This window comes from Panthera leo, chromosome C1 (assembly GCF_018350215.1).
Source record: "Panthera leo isolate Ple1 chromosome C1, P.leo_Ple1_pat1.1, whole genome shotgun sequence".
In the NCBI taxonomy this organism is placed as follows: Eukaryota; Metazoa; Chordata; class Mammalia; order Carnivora; family Felidae; genus Panthera; species Panthera leo.
The window spans coordinates 51,894,198-51,916,625 of NC_056686.1; the positions used below are offsets into that span (position 1 = coordinate 51,894,198).

At 41.6% G+C, this 22,428-nt stretch overlaps 1 protein-coding gene across 2 annotated transcripts in view; it reads left to right on the forward strand.

Annotated features, from left to right (window-relative positions):
* Positions 1-9,457: 9,457 nt before the first annotated feature.
* Positions 9,458-22,428, forward strand: part of PGM1 (phosphoglucomutase 1) — a 63,211-nt gene continuing 50,240 nt past the window's right edge. Inside the window, exon 1 of one of the 2 annotated variants that reach the window (XM_042951989.1) lies at positions 9,458-10,345. In XM_042951989.1, coding sequence (XP_042807923.1) covers positions 10,100-10,345 — 246 coding nt within the window. In that variant the 5' untranslated portion in view covers positions 9,458-10,099. The remainder of the gene's footprint in view (positions 10,346-22,428) is intronic. The other variant, XM_042951988.1, reaches the window with a different exon arrangement.

Sequence of the window (22,428 nt, forward strand, 5' to 3'; positions counted from 1 at the left end):
TTAATTTTGATGAAGTCCAGCTTATCAGTTTTTTTCTTTATTGGATCATGTGTTTGGTGGCAAGTCTAAGAAGTTGTTGCCTAGCCCTATGTGAAAAAAGTTTCTATTTTATAAATTATATAGTTTTACTTGGTGCATTTATATCTATGATCTAGTTGGAGTTAATTTTTGTATTAGTTATGAAGTTTAGGTTGAGGTTCATTTTTTGTTTTCATATGGAGGTCAGTGGTCCTAGTACCATTTGCTAAAAAAGATTGTTCTTTCTCCTTTTTAAAAACTTTTTTTAAGTTTATTTATTTACTTAGAGAGAGAGAGAGAGAGAGAGAGAGAGAGAGCGCGCGCGCGCGCGCGCACAAGTGGGGGAGGGGCAAAAAGAGAGGCCGGGAGAGAATCCTCAGCAGGCTCCATGCTGTCAGCAAACCATGAGATCATGACCTGAGCCAAAGTCAGATGTTTAAGAGACTAAGATACCCAGGTGCCCCTCTTTCTCCTTTAAATTGCTCTTGTGCATTTGTTGAAAATCAACTAAAGATATAGACTCATATATTTGCGTGGGTATATTTCTGGACTCTATTTTGTCTTACTGATCTATGTGTCTTTCTCTTCACCAATACTACACTGTCTTCATAATGTAGCTTTACATATGGTAAATCTGTAGTCAGGTAATATGATTCCTCCAATCTTCTTGTTCTTTTTCAAAATGGTCTTAACTGTTCTAGTTTCTTTCCCTTTCCAAATGAATTTTTTTTTAAGTTTATTTATCATGAGAGAGGGTAGGGCAGAGAGAGGGAGAAAGAATCCCAAGAAGCTCTATACCACCAGCACAAAGCTCGAGGCTTGAGCTGACAATCCATGAGATTATGACCTGAGCTGATGTTGTACCCTTAACCACTGAGCCACCCAGGTGCCTCCTAAATGAATTTTAGAAGCAGCTGTCTATATCTACAAAAATTCTTGCTGGGATTTTGATCTATATTGTGTTAAATATATTGGTCATTTTGGGGAATTGACATGTTTATTGTGTTGGTTGCAATCCATGAACATGGTATATTTCTCCATTTATTTAGGTTTTCTTTTATTTCGTTTTAAAGAAAATAGTTTTATAGTTTTCGGCTTACAAATCCTGTACATCCTCTATAAGATTTACATCTAAATATTTTATTTTATTTTATTAAAAAAATTTTTTTGATGTTCATTTTTGAGAGAGAAACATAGCATGAGCAGGGAAGGGGCAGAGAGAGAGGGAGATACAGTATCTGAAGCAGGCTCCAGGCTCTGTCAGCACAGAGCCCAACACAGGGCTTGAACTCACAAAACTGTGAAATCATGACCTGAGCTGAAGTCGGGTGCTTAACCGACTGAGCCACCAGGTATCCCTAAATATTTTATTTTTATGAACTATTGTAAATGGCATTATTATTTTTTTAACATTTATTCATTATTGAGAGACAGAGAGAGACAGAGTATGAGCATGGGAGGGGCAGAGAGAGGGGGAGACAGAGCATCCAAAGCAGGCTCCAGGCTCTGAGCTGTCAGCAAAGAGCCCGATGCGGGGCTCAAATGCACAAACTGTGAGATCATGACCTGAGCCGAAGTCGGATGCCTAAACAACTGAACCACCCAGGCGCTCCTAAATGGTATTATTTTTTAAATTTCAGGTTTTAGTTATAAACTACTAGTATATAAAACCATAATTGATTTTTGCATGTTAGTATTGTATCCTGAGACTCTTGCTAAACTCATTTGTTAGTCCTAGGAGTTTTTTCTTTGTAGATTCCTTGGGATTTTCTACATAGAAAAACATGTCATCTGCAAATAGGCACAGTTTCATTTTCTTTCCAATCTATATGCCCCCTCCCCCCTTTTTTTTCTTGTCTTATTTCACTGGCTAAGACTTCCATAATGATGTTGAGTAGAATGTTGAAGGTGGATATCCCTACCTTGCTCCCAATCTTAGGAAGGAAAGCATTCAGTTCTTCACCATTAATATGATGTTAGCTGAAGATGTTTTTGTAGGTGCCCTTTATTAGGTTAGAAAAATTCTCTTCTATTCCTAGACTACTGAAATTAAAAAAAATATATTTAGTTTTGAGTGAGAGAGTGTGGGCATGTGGGGAGGGGGAAGGACAAAGAGAGAGAGACAGAGAATCCCAAGTAGGCTCCACACACTGTCAGTGCAGATCCCAAGTTGGATCTCAAACTCACCATCCATGAGATGGTGAGCCAAAATCAAGAGTCTGACACTTAACTGACTGAGCCACCCTGGAACCCTGAGATTTTTTTTTTTTAATCAGGAATGGATGCTGAATTATGTCAAATATATTTTTTGTGTCATTATATTGTTTTTCTTCTTTAGACTATTAATGTGATGGATTACACTCATTGATTTTCACATATTGAACAGCTTTTCATTGCCAGAATAAACCCCTCTTGGTTGTGATATGCTGTTTTTACAGTATATACTGTGAATTCAATTGGCTAGTACATTGTTCGGCATTTTTGTGACCATGTATGTGAGGAATATTGGTCTCTAGTTTTCTTGACTTGTATTGTCTTTGTCTGGTTTTGGTATCAGGGCAATACTGACTTTATAAATGAGTCAGGATTGATTCTTCCTCTTATTTTCTGGAAGAGACTATGTGGAATTGGTGTTGTTTCTTCTTTTTTTTTTAATTTTATTTTTTATTTTTTAAAATTTACATCCAAATTAGTTAGCATATAGTGCAACAATGGTTTCAGGAGTAGATTCCTTAGTGCTCCTTACCCATTTAGCCCATCCCCCCTCCCACAACCCCTCCAGTAACCCTCTGTTTGTTCTCCATATTTAAGAGTCTCTTATGCTTTTGTCCCCCTCCCTGTTTTTATATTATTTTTGTTTCCCTCCCCTTGTGTTCATCTGTTTTGTCTCTTAAAGTCCTCATATGAGTGAAGTCATATGATATTTGTCTTTCTCTGACTCACTAATTTCACTTAGCATAATACCCTCTACTTCTATCCACGTAGTTGCAAATGGCAAGATTTCATTCTTTTTGATTGCCGAGTAATACTCTATTGTATATATATACCACATCTTCTTTATCCATTCATCCATTGGTGGACATTTGGGCTCTTTCCATACTTTGGCTATTGTTGATAGTGCTGCTATAAACATGTGCTATAAACAGGGGTGCATGTGCTGCTTCGAAAAAGCACACCTGTATCCCGTGGATAAATGCCTAGTAGTGTAATTGCTGGGTCGTAGGATAGTTCTATTTTTAGTTTTTTGAGGAACCTCCATACTGTTTTCCAGAGTGGCTGCACCAGCTTGCATTCCCACCAACAATGCAAAAGAGATCCTCTTTCTCCGCATCCTCACCAACATCTGTTGTTCCCTGAGTTGTTCATGTTAGCCATTCTGACAGGTGTAAGGTGGTATCTCATTGTGGTTTTGATTTGTATTTCCCTCATGATGAGTGAAGTTGAGCATTTTTTCATGTGTCAATTGGCATCTGGATGTCTTCTTTGCAGAAGTGTCTATTCATGTTTTTTGCCAATTTATTCACTGGATGATTTGTTTTTTGGGTGTTGAGTTTGATAAGTTCTTTATAGATTTTGGGTACTAACCCTTTTTCTGATATGTCATTTGCAAATATCTTCTCCCATTCTGTCGGTTGCCCTTTAGTTTTGCTGATTGTTTCCTTTGCTGTGCAGAAGCTTTTCATTTTGATGAGGTCCCAGTAGTTCATTTTTGCTTTTGTTTTGCTTGCCTCCAGAGACGTGTTGAATAAGAAGTTGCTGCAGCCAAGATCAAAGAGATTTTTGTCTGCTTTTTCCTCAAGGATTTTTATGGCTTCCTGTCTTACATTGATGTCTTTCATCCATTTTGAGTTTATTTTTGTGTATGGTGTAAGAAAGTGTTCCAGGTTCATTCTTCTGCATGTCCAGTTTTCCCAGCACCACTTGCTGAAGAGACTGTCTTTATTCCATTGGATATTCTTTCCTGCTTTGTCAAAGATTAGTTGGCCATACATGTGTGGGTCCATTTCTGAGTTCTCTATTCTGTTCCATTGATCTGAGTGTCTGTTCTTGTGCCAGTACCATACTGTCTTGGTGATTACAGCTTTGTAGTATAGCTTGAAGTACGGGGGTGTTGTTTCTTCTTTAAATGTTTGTTTCAATTTGTCTTTGAGACCATCTGGGTGTGGAGATTTTTTGGAAGTTTTTTAAGTGCAGTTTTCATGGGGCCATTGAATTTACCTATTTCATCTGGTGGGGGAGGATTGGTCATGTGTGGGTTTTGAGGAATTTGTCCATTTAATCTAAGTTGTCAAATGTATGTGTAGAGAGTTTTATGAAACATTGTTTATGAAGGCTGTAGCAATAATTCCTTTGTCATTCCTGGTATTAGTAAAATGTATCTTCTCTTTTTTTGTTAGCCTTGCTAGAGGTTAATCAATTTTACTGATCTATTCCAATAACCAATTTTTAGTTTCATTGATTTTTCTCTATTTTTGTTTTCAATTTAATTGATTTCTGCTCTTTATTATTTTCTTCTGTTTGCCTTGGGTTTATTTGCTCTTTTTCTAGTTTGTTAAGGCAGAAGTTTGGATTATTGATATGAATTTTTTTTAATTCTAATACTAGCTTTAAAAATCAATACCTTGGGTTGCCTGGGTGTCTCAGTCAGTTAAGCAACCGACTCTTGGTTTGGGCTCAGGTCATGATCTCACAGTTTGTGAGACTGAGCCCTGCACTTGACTCTGCACTGACAGAATGAGCCTGTTTAGGATTCTCTCTGCCTCTCTCTGTGCCTCTCCTGCTCATGTTTTCTCCCTCTCTCAACATAAATAAATAAACATTAAAAAAAACAATATCTTTGGGGCACCTGGATGGCTCAGTCAGTTAAGTGCCCAACCCTTGATTTCTGCTCATGATTGTGAGATAGAGCCCCGAGTCAGTTCAGTGCTGGGCATGGAGCCTGCTTAAGATTCTTTCTCTCCCTCTCTCTCTGCCCCTCCCCTGGTTGTGCTCTCACTGTCTCTCAAAAAAAAAAAAAAAAAAATCAATTACCTTCTTGTGGTTCATACTTTGTTTCTTATATATTAAAAAAACTTTTTTAATGTTTATTTATTTTTGAGTGACAGAGAGAGAGAGACAGAGCACGAGCAGGGAAGGGCAGAGAAAGAGGGAGACAGAGAATGCAAAGTAGGCTCCAGGCTCTGAGCTGTCAGCACAGAGCCCTATGCAGGGCTTGAACCCATGGACCTTGAGATCTTGACCCAAGCCGAAGTTGGGTGCTTAATGGACTGAGCCACCCAGGTGTCCTTGTTTCTTATATTTTATACGTGTCTGGACTGCTCTGTTTTTAACTCCTTGAGTACAGGGTCTTAGGTGATTAATCTGAGCCTAAGTGTCTTGTACTATGTGTTCAGTGTTTTATAGATGATTTGAATGGTGGGATGTGTGGATAAAAGGAGAGTGAGGGCAATGAATATAAATTATTTCAAGATAGCTTCAGCATTAATAAAAATATATAACAGGGGCTATAACAGTAAGGTAAAAGGAAGGAATAAAAATTCACTCATCAGGAAAAGTTGGTAACACCAGTCGAAGCTAGTTTTGATAGGGACTATTCATAACTTCAGGGTGTTGTACAGAATACTCACTATTGTATTCAATTTTACACAGTGAATGAAACAGAATTCTGTTTCCTAGCCAATTCAAGAAAGAAAAAACCTTTTAACTTATTCAGGTAATTTGAGCAAAATAATTTGGAAATAATTACCTCCATTATTTCTTGATTCCCTGTTTTACTTCTGCTATACCTGATATACTTTCCTCTGTTATTTATTCTTTAGTAGAGACTTAGGATATAGCCTACTTTCTCTTACTCCATCTCTTACTGAACACCTGAAGTCACACTGTAGGCCCCTAGGGAATCAGGCCATGAGTTTGAGCTTCCTGGCTTATCCTCCTCCATAAAATGAAAGCATCTGTATTAGTTTCCTATGGTTGCTGTAACAAATTACCACAAACTTGGTAGCTTGAAACATGAATTTTCCTACAGTTCTGCAGGCTGGAAGTCCAAAATCATGTCACTGAGTTAAAATCAAGGTGTCATCAAGGCTATGCTCTCTTTAGAGGTTCTAGTGCATAGTGCATTTCCTGCTTTTTTCCAGCTTTTGGTGACTGCTGGCATTCCATGGTTTGTGGCTGCATCACTCCAGTCTCTGCTGCTATGGTCCTATTGTCTTTTCTTCTGTAATGAAACCTCCCTCTGTTTCCCTCTTAAAAGAACACTTATGATTGTATTTAGAGCTCACTCAAATAATCCAGGCTAATCTCCTCATCTCAAGATCCTTAATTATGTCTACAAAGTCCTTTTCTTACCCTAATTCACATATTGCAAGGATTAAGACATGGGTATCTCCCAGGGAGCCATTATTTAGCCTACCACAGCATCCTGATTCCTTAATCAAGAACATTGGTGAAATGGGATAACAGAAGACATTCATTATCTCTTAAAAAGTGTCCTTCCTAATCTGTATTTTTAAAAATCTTATCTTTTTGCTATTTTAAATATTAATATTTGCATATAAAGTATTCATAGAAATTAATTCAGGCTGATATCCTTTATAGTAGATTCCAAAAATGAATTCTAAGGAAAAAGCCCAATTTATTATGTATCAATCTTTTTCACATATAGCTTCATGAATAACCATTTGACACTGAAACATGAGCTCCAAAACTATTATTATTTTGGCACAGGAACAAACTTAATTTCAGAATCAGAGACTCCAGACATCCATTAACTTTTATTCAAATAAAAGTTTTAAGCACCTGAATAACTTAATGGATACAAATAGAAAAGGCATTAAATGGCTTCATATTGCTTCCATATGTAAGAACTAGTCATTACAGCAAGTTACAAATACATCAAAATTTAACATAATGAACAAAATCTGCAGCCAGGAAGATTTAGGTTTAACAGATGGAACTAATATGACATTTACAGTATTGCTCAGCATTAACTTGTATGGATTCATATGGAATCATCATTTAGTTATTCATCAGCCCCAAATAATTGAAAATTCTTGTAGGAGATTATCTATCATTTACCTATCCTGTCAGAGGTCTCTTAATTGAGACATCACCTTTCAGGCCTTGTAGAACTCTTGGGTAGGACAGAGATTTGGGCGACCATTCTAGGCCTAAACTAGAGACTATCCTAATACAGATTCCTCAGTACAGATTCTTCAAGCATCACTTGACACCACCAGACAGGAAGTTGAGTGTATACAAGTAATAACTGTATTTTGTTTTTAACAATATAGGTACTTTCTAAGGCTTTATAGTAGATTCCAAAAATGAATTGTAAGGAAAAATACATACATGTTAGTGAATTACTTTTCAAAAATTTTTTTTAAATTTTGATAATCAGTTTCTGTATAAGCCATGTTAATGGCTAATACCTCTAGATTACCCACATCACCACCCTGTTTTGTTTCTTTTTTTTTTTTTCTTTTTTTTTTAAGGGAGGGGAGGAACAGAGAGAGAGAGAGAATCCCAAGCAGGCTTCATGTCCAACGTGGAGCCTGATGTGGGGCTCAATCTCACAACCATCAGATCATGACCTGAGCTGAAATCAAGACTCAGACGCTTAACCGACTGAGCCACCCAGGTGCCCCTCCAGTGTTTTCATTATAAATTCCATACATGTCTTTTTCATTATCAATTGCATATGCACACCATTTGTTATTTGTTGCATTCAGCAGAGATTGATATCCTATGATAAACACATTTCTTGAAATCATTATAGTTGGAATGCAAATGATGATTTGTGAAGGGTGAAGTTAAGCTGTCTTCAATGAACACTGTATTTGGAAATGGTATTGATTGACCAAGTCTTGTACATTTATCTAGCCAGAACTTAACCTACCTCCCATTTATACATATTTGTATATGTAGACAGAGAAATCATTAAAACTTTTCACAGAATTGCAAACTTTTTTTTTTTATTTAAACCTAGATCAAACCTAACAAAATTCTGGATAACTTGACCTCTAGGAAGGCTCCTAACTGGCATATTAATAACTTGCTGAAGTAGATCTTCCTTGCCTTTGAATGTAACCTAGTAGATTTGAGCTCAGGATTATGGAAAGCTGGATAGCTTATGGAAGAAACACATCTAAATCTTCCTGCTGGGTTGATGTTCCTAAAGAAATTCTCTTTCAAAGGTAGAAAAGCCTAACTTTTCACCTTTTTTTCCACACTGCAGTTACTGGCCTTTAAATGTTGGGAGTTTCTGAGCTCGGTGTCAGACTCTTTTTTTTTTTTTTTTTTTTCCTGCACTCTGTATTCTCTCCCTAGTGATCTCATTCATTTTCAAGTTTTCAAATACTATCTATATGCTAATGGATTATAAATTCATATCGCTCTGCCAAGTCTCTTTTCTAAGTTCTAAATCTCTGTATCTAACACTTTTTTCTGTACCTCCTTTTGGATGCATGACAGAAGCCTCAAACTTTACATGTCGCAAACAACTCAGAATCATATTGTACCACCTCCAGCCCCACACTTCCTATAATAGGAGTGGTATCTCCTAGCAATTTGAGACTGGAACTATTCTAAGAAGTGTGGGGTTGGAGGGTGGTACAGTATGATCCTGAGTTTGGGACATGTAAAGTTTGAGCTACAATGCTAAATGAGTTACTTACATCACCTGATTATTATTTAATGTTTGGACTGGAGCCTGGGTACTTTCAAAAGTGTCTCAGGTGATTGTATTGTGTATCCGTGATTGAGAACTACAGACATACAAAACACCATTAATTCTTGCAGAAACTCTTTAAGGTAGGTTTTCTGTTCATTTTATAGTAAAGAAATGGATGCTCACAGATACTAATTAACTTTCCCCATGTCACACATCTCATAAGCGGGGGCAGGGAGAAGCTGTGGCTTTTCTACAAATGACACATTTTCTGAGCAGAGGAGACAATCACTCTCACCAAATCAAGGGGAATGCTAAACCAAAAGGAAAGAATCAATATTCCTACTTAACAATCAAGGGTCTTTTGTTCACTCTGTATCCTCCATGAACTCTTTCTGGCCACCTCAGTTCTTCTTGGTCTCTTCACCCAATTTTTATTACACAAATAACTGACTTATTTTGATGATGAACTATGCTATACTCAGCCTTACCTTATATTTGTACCTGTATTAAGGCCTCCCTGTACATTTCCTAGTTATGAAATCTGGTGACTTAGCAGGCGAACCAGGTTAAGAGCCCTGGTTTTGCAGCAACACCCACCTGAGTTGGCCTCCTGCATATAGTTATCTCCATGGCCGTGACAAGCCATTTAATTTTTTAAATCTCGTTTTGTAAGCATAAAATAGGGAAAAATAAAACTTGTACTTTAGCAAGGATTAGAAACATTCTATTCAATAAACTTTAGTTCTTAGTAAAGACACCCTAACCAATGGGAAGTAAAGGGTTTGGTCCATCAGTAAATACATGGAAAGTAGTAGGTGGAATACGACTTTTGGAACCGACTGACTCCTTTTTCTGACACAAACTAATATTTGGACAGGGAATATAAAAAAATAAGGAGTCATGAAATCTACCTAAGGCTGCCACTTCTATCTCTCAGAACAGGTTTCCAGAAAGCTATTTACATGAGATACTCTGGCCAAACCACAGGAAATTATTATACTCTGCAATTTTCCCACCCTGTCTCCAACACTTGCCCTCTGACCAAGTCCCTACCCCACGTTCTGCCCTTCCCCGTAGGGAAGGAGTTGCGGATTTCATTTTATAGTGGATTGGCTGACGGGGTGGGGTGGGAAGGGGAAATCAGAGAGGCTCCACCCATTTCACTGGAGGCCTGGAGGTGGGCGCTCTCCTTTTCTCTACCCGCCCCCCTGTACCTGCAAAGTGGGGCTGGCCACGGAGGGAGGGCCCTGTCCCCTGTCCCTTTAAGGAGGAGGGCCGAGCGCAGGCGAGAGAGCTGGCGTTGCCCCTAGCCCGTCCGCGCCCTCACCCCAGAGCAGCTGCAGCCACAGCTCCGGCCTCCCCGCGGTTAGCAGAGTCCGCTCCGGCCCCAAGAAGCGAGTCGCCACCATGGTGAAGATTGTGACGGTGAAGACCCAGGCGTACCCGGACCAGAAGCCGGGCACGAGCGGGCTGCGGAAGCGGGTGAAGGTGTTTCAGAGCAGCGCCAACTACGCGGAGAATTTCATCCAGAGTATCATCTCCACGGTGGAGCCGGCGCAGCGGCAGGAGGCCACCCTCGTGGTGGGCGGGGACGGCAGGTTCTACATGAAGGAGGCCATCCAGCTCATCGTGCGCATCGCCGCCGCCAACGGGGTAAGGGACGCGCCGGCTCCTCCGCGGCGTGCGCCCGGAGCGGGGCCGTGCGCGACGTGCCGCTGGAGTCGGCCGCCCGCCCCCTGCCGCGCTCGGGCCCCGCCACTTCCGCGTGCCGCCCTAGTCTCCACCCAACTTCTTTGCTCTGGCTTTTCCTGGCCCGGAGGCCCCGCGGAGGTCGCAGGGTGCTGAAGGGTGGCCTCGGGGCTCCGCGGAGCTGCTTTGTCGACTCTCCGGGGACGGGCGAGCAGGGCTTGACCTTGGGAGGCCCGACCCTCTGCCTCTTGCCCCGCCCTTCTCTCGCCTCCTCCCTTCCCCACCCCTCCGGCTGAGGCCTCTGACATTTACATTAACCTTTCCTGTGGCTAAAGATACAGTTACAACTCTGAGTGCAGTCGCCTTCACCCGGAAAGGTTAGACGGCCTCTGCCTTGCTCAGAACCCCCTCCCATCCCTCCCAGTTGCTTGCTATTCTGGTCTGAGACTGGCGCTTCCCACTGGCTGGGAGCCCGACGCCGTGGGGCATGGTTGGCGGGAGCGCCCGCCCAGCTGGTGCGTGAGACCCGCAGGGCTGAGAAGAGGTTGCCAAGTCTTGCTCTCTCTCCACATCCTAGTTTGCGTTGGGACTGAGCTCCCGCCCTTCCACGGCCTGGTTGCTGGGACGCAGGCTTTTGAAAACGCTAGTCTTTGCCAGATGGTGCTTCTAGATCTGTTCTTCGAGGAGTTGGAGCTGAATTTTCATGAGAACAGAAACTGCATACCCAAGGGTGCTCTTATGCAAGCCTTCGTGGCTGGCCAGGAAATTAATGCAACCCCTTGGCTGGCCCCTCGCCGCATCCTCCCCACCAGCTAAGGAACGTTAACAGACTTCAGGGGCAGGTCCACTCGGATAGGTGAAACTCTGAAAGATTTTTCAGTAAACTTCATGAATGAAAAGGTGGATTTATAAAACAGGCAACTTGGAGCTGATTATTCATTCACTTTTATAAAACATCTTCTAACGAGTTTCTCTTTCTGTATTTAAAATAAGATTTGACTTATACCTAGCTTTTCTGGAACTCATTTCTTTTAGTGATATTTTTATTCATTTTAGTAATACTTTATCTTTAACATGTAAGTGTCATTTTGCCACGCACCACGAAAAGCACTAAATGTGCAGTATCTCATTTATGCTGCAGCCTTATGAGGTCGATGCTATTATGGGCATCTTCAAGTTGCCAGTGAGAAAACTGAAGCCTGGGCAGGTTAAAGAGGAACTATAAAAGCAGCACCCAGAATCTAATATAGACCTACCAATTACAACTTCTGTGAAGGAAGGGACCCTTAAATCTATAAGGAACTATTTTTCCCTAGTCTGTAAAATCTACACTGGGCCCCAATCTACATCTCCCTCCCTGAGTCAGGCATTTATAAGCATCAAGGAGAGAAGGTCCTCTGAATAGAATATGCTCTTGAGTTTTCAGACAACCACAAATTCCCTTAAGATCAAAAACAGATGTTACCCAGTAGATCCCTTCATTTCCTTATCACCTGTGTTGAATATGTATTTCATTCATTCATTCATTCAAAAAGACTGAACCTATGCCATATACAGAAAATGTGTGGAATAAAAAGACAATTCAGACACAAGACTCATACTTAAGGAGCTTACATCATAGTGGGAATTTTTGAGGAAAGTTGTCCATTTGGGAGTAGTGTAGGATGGGAAAGAAAAATTTAGGCTGAGACCAAAAAAAAAAAAAAAAAAAATATATATATATATATATATATATATATATATGTATGTTTTTAAAACCTTATCCCCTTTTAGCTACTGCTTTCTTGCTTTTCCCCTTTTTGGCCAATTGCCACCACTGATTTTTCATCCATTCACTTACCACCTCCCTGCAGTCTGGCTCCTTCTTCCTTCACCACTTGCCAAGGTTACTAATGACTTTCTCGTTGCTAAATCCATTGAATACTTTTTTTGAGGCCTTATTTGGCCTTCTTATTGCCTCTGGCATTGCTGGTTTTGCACTTTTTAAAAAAAAATAATTTTTTATTAAGTTTATTTTTTTTGAGAGAGAGAGAGAATATGCATGAGTTGGGGAGGTGCAGAGAGAAGGGGGGAGAGAGAGAATCCCAAGCAGGCTCCGCACTGTCAGCACAGAGCCTGACGTGGGGCTTGAACTCACAAACTGTGAGATCACGACCTGACCCGAAATCAGGAGCCGGATTCTCAACCGACTGCACCACCTAGGCATCCCTGGTTTTGCACCTTTAAAGTCCTCATTCCCTTGCCTTGATCACTCTCCTGATTCTACTCATGCTTTTTGAGAGTTCCTTCATGACCTGCTTGCGCTGTGTACACCCTAGCTATTTCCTAAGTTTTTGTCCTCAGCTGCTGCTCTCTGATTTTATTCTCTCTGTCTCTGTCTCTGTCTCTCTCCTCACCAGGGATGTAAATATAGTCCTCCTGTCTTCTGGTGTGATTCAATTCAGATAACATCTTCAGAAAACTGTCCCCAACAACCTCTGTCTGCCGCTTTCATTCCCCCCCCCCCATTTAAGTGCTCCTTTCTTATAGATACTTCTAGAATAGATTAATGAAATCCCAGTGAAATTATCTTCACATGTGAGACTCCCCTCTAGAGAGTAAACTTCTTTAAGATGGAGTCTGCTTTTATCTGTATCTGCAGTATCTAGGATAGTGCAGATTTCAGTGAGTCCTGGTTTCAGTTGCCCTGAATTGTGAACAGTATGCAATATACTTCAAGTTAAGTGTATTCCAGCCCTTAAAGCCAGTGTATAGTTGGTGAGCAATAAATTTATTCTCTTCAAACATTTATTATGTGCTTACTTTGTATCAGACATTGTGCTGAGTACTTGGGATAGAAAATATTCCTGTCCTCAGCAAAAACAGTATAGAAGGGGAGGTAGACAAGAATAAACCGAGCACAGTGCATTAGGCATTACGATGGAGGTGTGTGCCAGGTACTGAAGGGGGAACAGCATGGAGGGCGGTACGGGTGTGCCGTCCTTTCTGAAAGTTCGTGTTAGGCCACTTCACTTGGATGAAAGACCTACCTTAATTACCTGCTTTTGCAAACGGCAAACCCAAAGCAATCTGAAGAGGACTTTTGCTCTTATGAAGAAAGGTGGAAACTGAAAGTAGAGGTCAGCATATGGTGTGCAGGGGGTCATTCGAGAGGTAGCAGGGACCCACCCCCAGCAGCAAGAGTGGCTCCACCAAGCGCTTTCCCCTACACTCAGCGTCTGCCGCTATAGCTTTGAACTGTGTGAGCGTCTCTGCTTTATCTTGATTTATTCTGTGTGTCCGTTAGCAAGATGTGCCCTAAGGTATCAGAAAACACTAAGAGGTTTATTTCTGGAGTCTGAGAACACTGAAAGTGGTAGCTGAATTGAGGCTTAAAGGTGGAATTCCTAAGGTGGGTTTGTCAGGGGAAGAATACTAGACAGAAAAGAATAAAAATATAGGAGTTGGACACTGCTGGGCAAGTTAATTAACTTCTGATCCCCTTCCCCCCACTTTTCTGTAAAGGTTGGAAGCAATGAGACATACCCATAGAGGTTCTTGTGAGGATTAAATGAAATGAGTTTAAAAGTACCTGTAGTGTTGGGGCACCTGGGTGGCTCAGTCGGTTGAGCATCCGGTTTTTGGTTCAGGTCATGATCTCGTGGTTCGTGAGTTCCAGCCCTGCATCAGCTCACTGCTGTCAGCACACAGCCCGCTTCTGATTGCCTGTCCCCCTCTCTCTCTGCCACTCCCCTACTCACATTTGCTCTCTCAAAAATAAATAAAACATTTTTAAAAAATTAAAGAAAAAAAGTACTTGTAATCTCTTGTCACCTGGAAGCTGATTGGCACTTTGGGGAAACCTTACGATGGGCCTGGAACAGGACTTTGTGTTTTCAGTGTTCTGTTGATCTGGGGACACTAAGCTAATCAGGCCCAACCTGATGCAGATATTAACATCTCTTCCCCACCTTTCATAAATACTATCATTGTCCCCCACCTTCCTCTACCCTCAGTGGCCCCAACCAATATAGAGGGACTCCATGTTAGTCAGAAGCCAGGTGCATGCAAGTGGCAAAGACCTAACTCAGATTAGCACGGTGAGAAAGGAATTTATGGGCCTCTAACTGAGACGTCTTAAGAGATACCAGAGCAGACAACTTAGTTCAAACCACTCCTGGTCTCTAAAAATTGCTCTTGGGCCCAATGGTCTGCATGTGACCAGTATTAAGAATTGGGGAGAGTTCAAACTCCCAAGTAAATGAATGTTTGGATATTTTGTAAATTTTTTTTAATGTTTTATTTTTGAGAGAGAGAGAGAGAGACAGAATGCAAGCAGGGAAGGGGCAGAGAGAGAGGGAGACGCAGAATCCAAAGCAGGCTCCAGGCTCTGAGCTGTCAGCACAGAGCCCGACATGGGGCTTGAACTCACCTACCATGAGATCAGGATCTGAGCTGAAGTCAGATGCTTAACCGACTGAGCCACCCAGGCGCCCCAGAATGTTTGGATATTTTGAACGATAGTTCATCATTATCTCCAGCAAAAAAAAAAAAAAAAAAATGCCTGCGTGGGAACTTGTGAGTAAGCTGGTTTTCTTTCATCAACCCACAGGGGTTCTTGTGTGTTGAATTCCTTTATTTAGTCTCCAGACTCCTTACTAGAATATATCTTTTTAAAAAATAGATAAAACAAAGCATACAGGATTACAAAGGAATTATTGTATTGAAATTCAATTATGAAAATATTAATCAAATTTGTGATGCAGCAAGATCTGTATGCTTCCTTACTGACACATTAAATAACAAGATTTAGTGGGAAGTCTAATACTGTCTTACTTTAGAGTGGTGATAAGTGATATTTTGATACATCTGCAATCTCAGTAATTTTAGATAAGTATAATATGATATGAAAATATCTGTGATTTCTATTGATGATAAAGTCCCTGGTAGTATTTGTAATGGTAATAATAATAATAATACTTGTTTGTTGCCTATATTCATAATTCAAGGAAATGCTAAATTTCATTTAGAGGTTAATGAAAATAAAGCTTTTGTTTGTTTTGCCATTCAGATTCAAGGACACCATTGAATTCTACCCAGGGATTTCTTCTAAGGATCCTGAGTTAAGAACCCCTGCACTAAATAAATGATCCTTTTTATTTTTAATGTTTATTTTTGATAGAGAGCATGAGAGGGGAAGGGGCAGAGAGAGAGAGGGAGAGACAGAATCCAAAGCAGGCTCCAGGTTCTGAGCTGTCAGCACAGAGCCCGATGCGGGGCTCAAACTCACGAACCGTGAGATCATGACCTGAGCCGAAGTCAGATGCTTAACTGACTGAGCCACCCAGGCGCCCCACGAATGATCTCTTTTTAGGGTCAGGTACTGCTTGCACCAAAATGGGCATCAAATACATGACACAGAGATTAAGGGTCTCAGGTTCTCAGATCAAACCAGTGGGGCTTTGAGAACTTTGTCTTAACTGGAGGAACTCCACTATCTCCCATTTGGGATGAATCACCCTTTCCCGAACTTTCATGAGGCCAGCTGTAAGCACGGGTGAAGGGACATGTTTCTAGATATAGTTCTGAGAAGGAAATGAAAGAATACTCGGGAGGAAGGGGGATGTTTTGGGACTCTGAGGTAACTAGTGTTAGGTAGAGGCACCTTGCTACCTTTCCTTAAAATCTGATGTCCTAGGGCAAGGAAGACTTGGCAGAGAACCATCTTTGGGTCAATGTTTAATATGCTATGACTCCCATTAAAAAAAAAAAAAAGTCCTTTAATTATGATGGCTTATGAATGATTGTTCTCCCCCTGTTCACACTTTGTTTATTTGAATTGGTATTAAATACCAGGATAAATGAGATACTGTCCTTTTCCATCCAGGAGTGGGGGAAATAAGACACAAGAAATACATATATGTGCAAAGAACAGAATTAGAAAAAGTGCTGAGTGCAGGTAAGGGAGAGAACATTCTGGACTGGGGAAAGAAATGGTGGAACTTGAATTGTGTCTTGAAGAGTGGATAGTGTGCGAACAGAAGAGGGGGGGTGCATAGCCGAAAGAGCTAGCTAAGTAGAGGAACGGACAGGACTGTTTTATAGAGCCAGGCACTTAGCCCTTACACAGCCTTTGTTATGAAAAATATTTTAAGCAATTTGTTCAGGAGCCTCTCTTTCCTGGCTTCACTGATCTAAGTCAGACTCTTTTCCCCTCTCACTCTGTGTTACACTGCACACTCCCACTGCTACTCAGAGTTGCACATTTGAGAAGGAGAGCCATCATAATTCAGCACATGCACTACACAGCATTGTGCCCTGTGGCTTTCTGCTTGGCTCATATTTGAAGTCTCTGTTAGAGTTCCCTATCAAGGCCTGGTGTCCCATCATCGCTCAGTTTTGGAGGCTCTGGAAGATGACATTTAACGGTGCCTTCCAAAGTGAATTTGATGTACACCAGTGGCCTGTATTTTAACTCAAATAATGTGTACAATTACATAGGTTCAACTTGTAACAGAAACTCAAACAGCAGTGGATGAAACAAAATGGAAGTTTCTCTCTCGTGGAATAGTCTAGGTCTAAGCACACCAGGACTAGTATGGTAGAGCCATGGGACCCAACTTCCTTCAATCATATGGCTCTGCCATCTTGAAGGTGTTGCCTTTGCCCACCTGGTTACAGGTGGCCCCCACACCCTTATCCACATTTCAGCCAGTGGGCACAGGAAAAAGGTGGAGCAAAGTGTTTTGTTTTGGTTTTTTCCTTCCCTTTAAACAATCTGGAAATTGCACACCTCACTCCTGCTCACAATCCATTGATTAGATTTTCCAGACAGGCCACACTTACCTGCAAGAAGGGCAAAAAGATGCAGACTTTATACTGGGAGGCATGTGGCCAGCTAAAAAGGGGTGGTTCTGTTATCTTAAGAAAGGAAGTTGCAAGTAGAAATCTCTGCCATGGGCCACTTCTTTGGGCATGCAGACAGCCATGCCCACTGTTCTTCCCGCCCATGAAGCACATCACTCTTCCTTGGGGGCGTCACCTCTAATTCCTTCCAATAAATATATAGACTGATGTAGTTATAGAAATAGAGCAATCACCAGCCATGGTATTCACACTTTGCTGCTGGCTGGGAGTGCAGACTCCTTGGTCTGACAATGGAGTAGGTCCACAGGGAGCCCTGATTCTGCACTCCGGGAGGGATTTTCTTCCTTCCTTCCTTCCTTCCTTCCTTCCTTCCTTCCTTCCTTCCTTCCTTTTGTTCTTTCTTTCTTTCTTTCTTTCTTTCTTTCTTTCTTTCGGTTTATTTATTTATTTATTTTGAGAGAGAGAGAGAGAATGAACGAGCGGGGAGGGATAGAGAGAGAGAGAGGGAGAATCCCAAGCAGGCTCTGAACTGTCAGCGTGAAGCCCAATGAGGGGCTTGAACTCATGAACTGTGAGATCATGGCCTGAGCCAAAGTCAAGGGTTGGACGTCTAACCACTGAGTCACCCAGGCGCCCACAGGAGGGACCCTCTTATTCTTTGTCCTCCATGCTCATTTAGCCCTAGACACTAGGCTGTAGGTTCTGAGAGTTTGGGATCTGCACAGCTTTTGCATCCTGCTTTCTGCTGATAAAAGTTGGGGGGTGTAGGAAGGCAGGAGTTGCTTTTGCAGACCAAGTTAGTGTGGTTTGTTTCACTATATAATTACTTCAAAAGTTTATTAGGCTTCTTCTGGCCTCTTCTGATCAGTTCCATGTACTGATAACCACAGTGAAAATTCTCATGTAGATAGAGTTTTAAGCCTGAAAACTTTGGCTTTTATTTTCTGGCCTCTGTGCTCTGTTCCTCCTCTGATGTTTCCATCATGATAGCCGCCTTGAGACAGGAAAAGCTAGGCTAAATAAGAAGGCGGTATCTTTAATTCAATCTTTGCTGGTGGGCCAGTTTTCATTGTCCAGCAGGGAATCCTGGGAAAGAGTTGAGTCCACAGCCCTTTCCTCTACACCTACTGCTTCATGTATAAGCTGCCTTAGCTGGGGAACATAGGTAGTGGTCATTTCAACTCTGTAAGGCTACAAATACTAGACTTGGACAACACAGTTTGCAGACCATAGTTAAAGAAAACATCCTTAGCAGAGCTATAACCTCCATTTTTGCCTGTGGACTAGCTAGTCTTTGCCTGAGCTCCTCTCTGTTGTGGCAAGAAGCAGCCAACAAATGCTCCTGTTCTGAATTCTCTCACCTGTTTGCCTGGGTTTGGTTGACCAGTGGTCTGCCTTCCAAGGTAGCAGTGATAATAGTTTTGCCATGGCATAAAAGGTATGCTGATGCTGCATATTTTAAATTCTGTTTTGGTACAGAATATCAGATTTTATCACTAGTTAGCATATAGATTTGTCTGTGAAAACAAGTTACTTAAACAAAATAAAAGATCATAGTAATAGAATCCTTTCTGTAATAGACTGGGTGTGGACAGTCCTGGGCTGTTGTGGGTGGCTCTGTTGTGTAAAGGGTCCTCTATTTCTTTTCTTTTGTTCCGCAGCCTCCCCTAGTGAATTGCCCTTATCTGCATGATCCAAGATGGCTTCCTACCACCATATGGTCATTCCGGGCAAGAGGAAGGGGAGGAAGTGGGAGGAAGGCACACTTTTTCTTCTTTTTCTTTTTAATTGTTAATGTTTATTTATTTTTGAGAGAGAGACAGAGCATGAGCGGGGGAGGGTCAGAGAGAGAGGGAGACACAGAATCCAAAGCAGGCTCCAGGCTCTGAACTGTCAGCACAGAGCCCAATGCAGGGCTTGAACCCATGAACTGTGAGGTCATGACCTGAGCTGAAGTCGGATGATTAACCGACTGAGCCACCCAGGTGCCCCAGGAAGGCACACTTTTCAAAGAGACTGCACATCTTCAATTTTATTCATGTCTTCTGCACCAAAACTTGGTCTAAGCCCTCTAACAGCAAGGGGGGCTGGGAAATACCCATGTTATTCTGGGTACTATGTGTGAGGCTAACCATTGGGGGTGTCAAGCAAAATGAAAGGGATAATTGATATTGGGGGACACTCAATAGTCCTCACTGTCCTAAACATGCTTTCCAAATCTGGTGAAAACCATGCAGTCATTTTCAAGTGATAGAGATATAGAAGAAGACAGAAACTTAATTTTATATAGAGAACTAGATTTTTGGAAGAGAAGCTATCATTTATTCCAACCGCCATATTAGAAAGGAATCAAGGCACAAACATTCCTATTGTGAAGGACTTTTTATTTTTATTTATTTATTTATTCATTTATTTATTTATTTATTTTTAACGTTTATTTTATTTTTGAGACAGGGAAAGACAGCATGAACAGGGGAGGGTCAGAGAGAGAGGGAGACACAGAATCCGAAACAGGCTCCAGGCTCTGAGCTGTCAGCACAGCTGACCGACGCGGGGCTCGACCTCGCAGACCACGAGATCATGACCTGAGCTGAAGTCAGATGCTTAACCGACTGAGCCACCCAGGCGCCCCATGTGAAGGACTTTTTAAATAAACTACCTTATTGAAATATGATTCACATATCACACAATTCACCCATTTAAAGTGTACAATTCAATATCTTTTTTTTTGAGAGAGAGAAAGCATGAGCAAGGGAGGGGCAGAGAGAGAGAGAAAGAGAGAGAGAGAGAACATGAGCAAGGAAGGGGCAGAGAGAGAGAAGGAGAGAGAATCCCAAGCACACTGCCAGTGCAGAGCCCAATGCAAGGCTCCATATCACAACCGTGAGATCATGACCTGAGCCGAAATCAAGATTTGGATGCTCAACTGACTGAGCTACCTAGGCACCCAAAGTGTACAATTCAATGTCTTTTTTAAATTTTTATTTATTTATTTATTTTTAGCATTTATTCATTTTTGAGAGACAGAGTGCGAGTGGGGGTGGGGGGAGAAGTAGAGAGAGACGGAGACACAGAATCCGAAGTAGGCTCTAGGCTCTGACTGTTAGCACAGAGCCCGATGTAGGGCTTGAACTCACTGACTGCCAGATCATGACCTGAGCTGAAGTTGGACGCTTAACCGACTGAGCCACCCAGGTGCCCCAATGTCTTTTAATGTGTTTACAGAGTTATGCAACTATCACCATAATCTAATTTTAGACTATTTCCATGACCCTAAATGAAGCCCCTTGTGTTAGTAATCAGTCCCTCTTATTTCCCTATGTTTTTGGCCCTGACCAACCACTAGAAGTTTGGGTGGGTGGATTTTACACAGTCTAGTTTGGGTTGCTAGGCAGAAGAAGTTACATTTAGCAAGTGAAGCTCCAGGAACACAAGAAGCAAAGTCAAAGGATTTGTGTCAAGAATGGTGGAATTAGTGTCTCATGCTTCTGTGTGTGCTGTCCTGAGCACTGGAGACACAGAGTTGAAGAAGTCCCCTTTCTCAAAGAGCCTTTGATTGAATGGGGGAGGACTGATACAAAAAAAAAGATAATCCTCCATGGATTTTTCTCAGCAGACTCCCTGTCCAAAGCAGACCAGGCTGTCAGTAAAAAGGAGGAGAAATTTCTCCAGGAGAATAGCTTCTTCATTTTCATGAGTGTAAGCAATCAGATTTCTTTTTTTGCAAACATATTTGAACTTATATATCCAAATTAGTATTGTACCCTGCCAAATCACCACTCTGGGAACCGTACACTTATTCCAGTGATGCGTCTAGTGCTCAAAGCATTTTGAAACTCCTCTATGGGAATTATTTTTCAGCCAGTCGGTTTATGGGTCACCTAGGAAAACCAGTCACATTATTTTATAGTCATGCCTCATTTTTCACCTAAAGCGATGTAACAAGATTTGATCACCCACTTTATTCATTAGACATGGCTCCAACCAATTTTTGTCTCTTTTCAAAGTTCAAATCTACTCTCAGAGGATTAAATTTGTTATGACTGAAGACTTTCAAAGGAAGTGCCACAGACTGTTAAGAGAGTTGCTGAGAGAGTTCCAGAAATGTTAGTGCAATGTGAGCACTGTTTGAATAAATATGTTGCTTCCCAAGATGATTGTTTTGAAGGAGATAACATTAATTTAAATGAAAATACTCTGGCATAACTGTTAAAAATGAGTTCCCATATTTTGTGCTGTTCAAGCACGCTGCCCTGTGGAGAGGGTCTTAGAAGATAGTTCATGCTGAGGAAGATTCTGGCATTCTGCTTTCCTTCGGCAGATGCCTGCGGTGGCCTAGGGATATGGTTCTCTTCCATTCTGGTAGGCATCTAAACATACTTTGGTCAGGCATTTAGAAATTGTGCACAATGAGAAGGTTTGTTAAAACACAAGTAGACCGAATGGCCCTGACCTAGGATGAGAGTCCTGTCAGCTCTAAGCCACAGAAACTAGAGACCTAGATGTTAAGATTGTGCCTGCCTGACTCCAAGAGGTCATCTCATGGTTGCAAAGAGGCCAGAAAATGGAGCTGAGATGGCTTGACTGGGTGGGGATGGGGAAGGATCTTTTGCTTTAGTAATGAAACTATTATGTTACACTGCCTCATGGGGATGTTGAGGAATGCATTCTGTGAGCAGAATGAAATGAAGTATGTTTAAAAATGAAGTAAAAGGGAAATGAGTGTAGGAGACCCAAATGGAAATGGGAGTGAGGTTGGCACCTGTTACAAAAGCCAAACCTCCTCTCTGAGCTGGGCCACACGGTTGGCCATAGTCAAATCTGTTAGAAAAACATGATCACACAGCTCGCCATAGCCAGTTCCCCCATGTGTAGATTTGGTATAAAAAGAGTAATAATAATATCTGCCTGGAAACATTTATGTGAGGATGAAGCATAATTTGTGAAGCGCTTACATAGTGCCTGACATTGTCTTTGCTAAACAGAAGACTTGGGTGATTCTAATGATTGTTATGATTATCCCAAACGCTGGGCCCATTTGGGCGCAGAGGGGAGGTCTTCTGTGTCTGCCACCATACCCACCACATAGATGTCTTATTCGCTGTCTATCCATACACTATCCCTTGAGTTTGATCTGTGAGGCAGAGGTTCACAGTGGCTGTGACTCTCCGTCACAGGCTCCACAGACTCATTGATTTGGG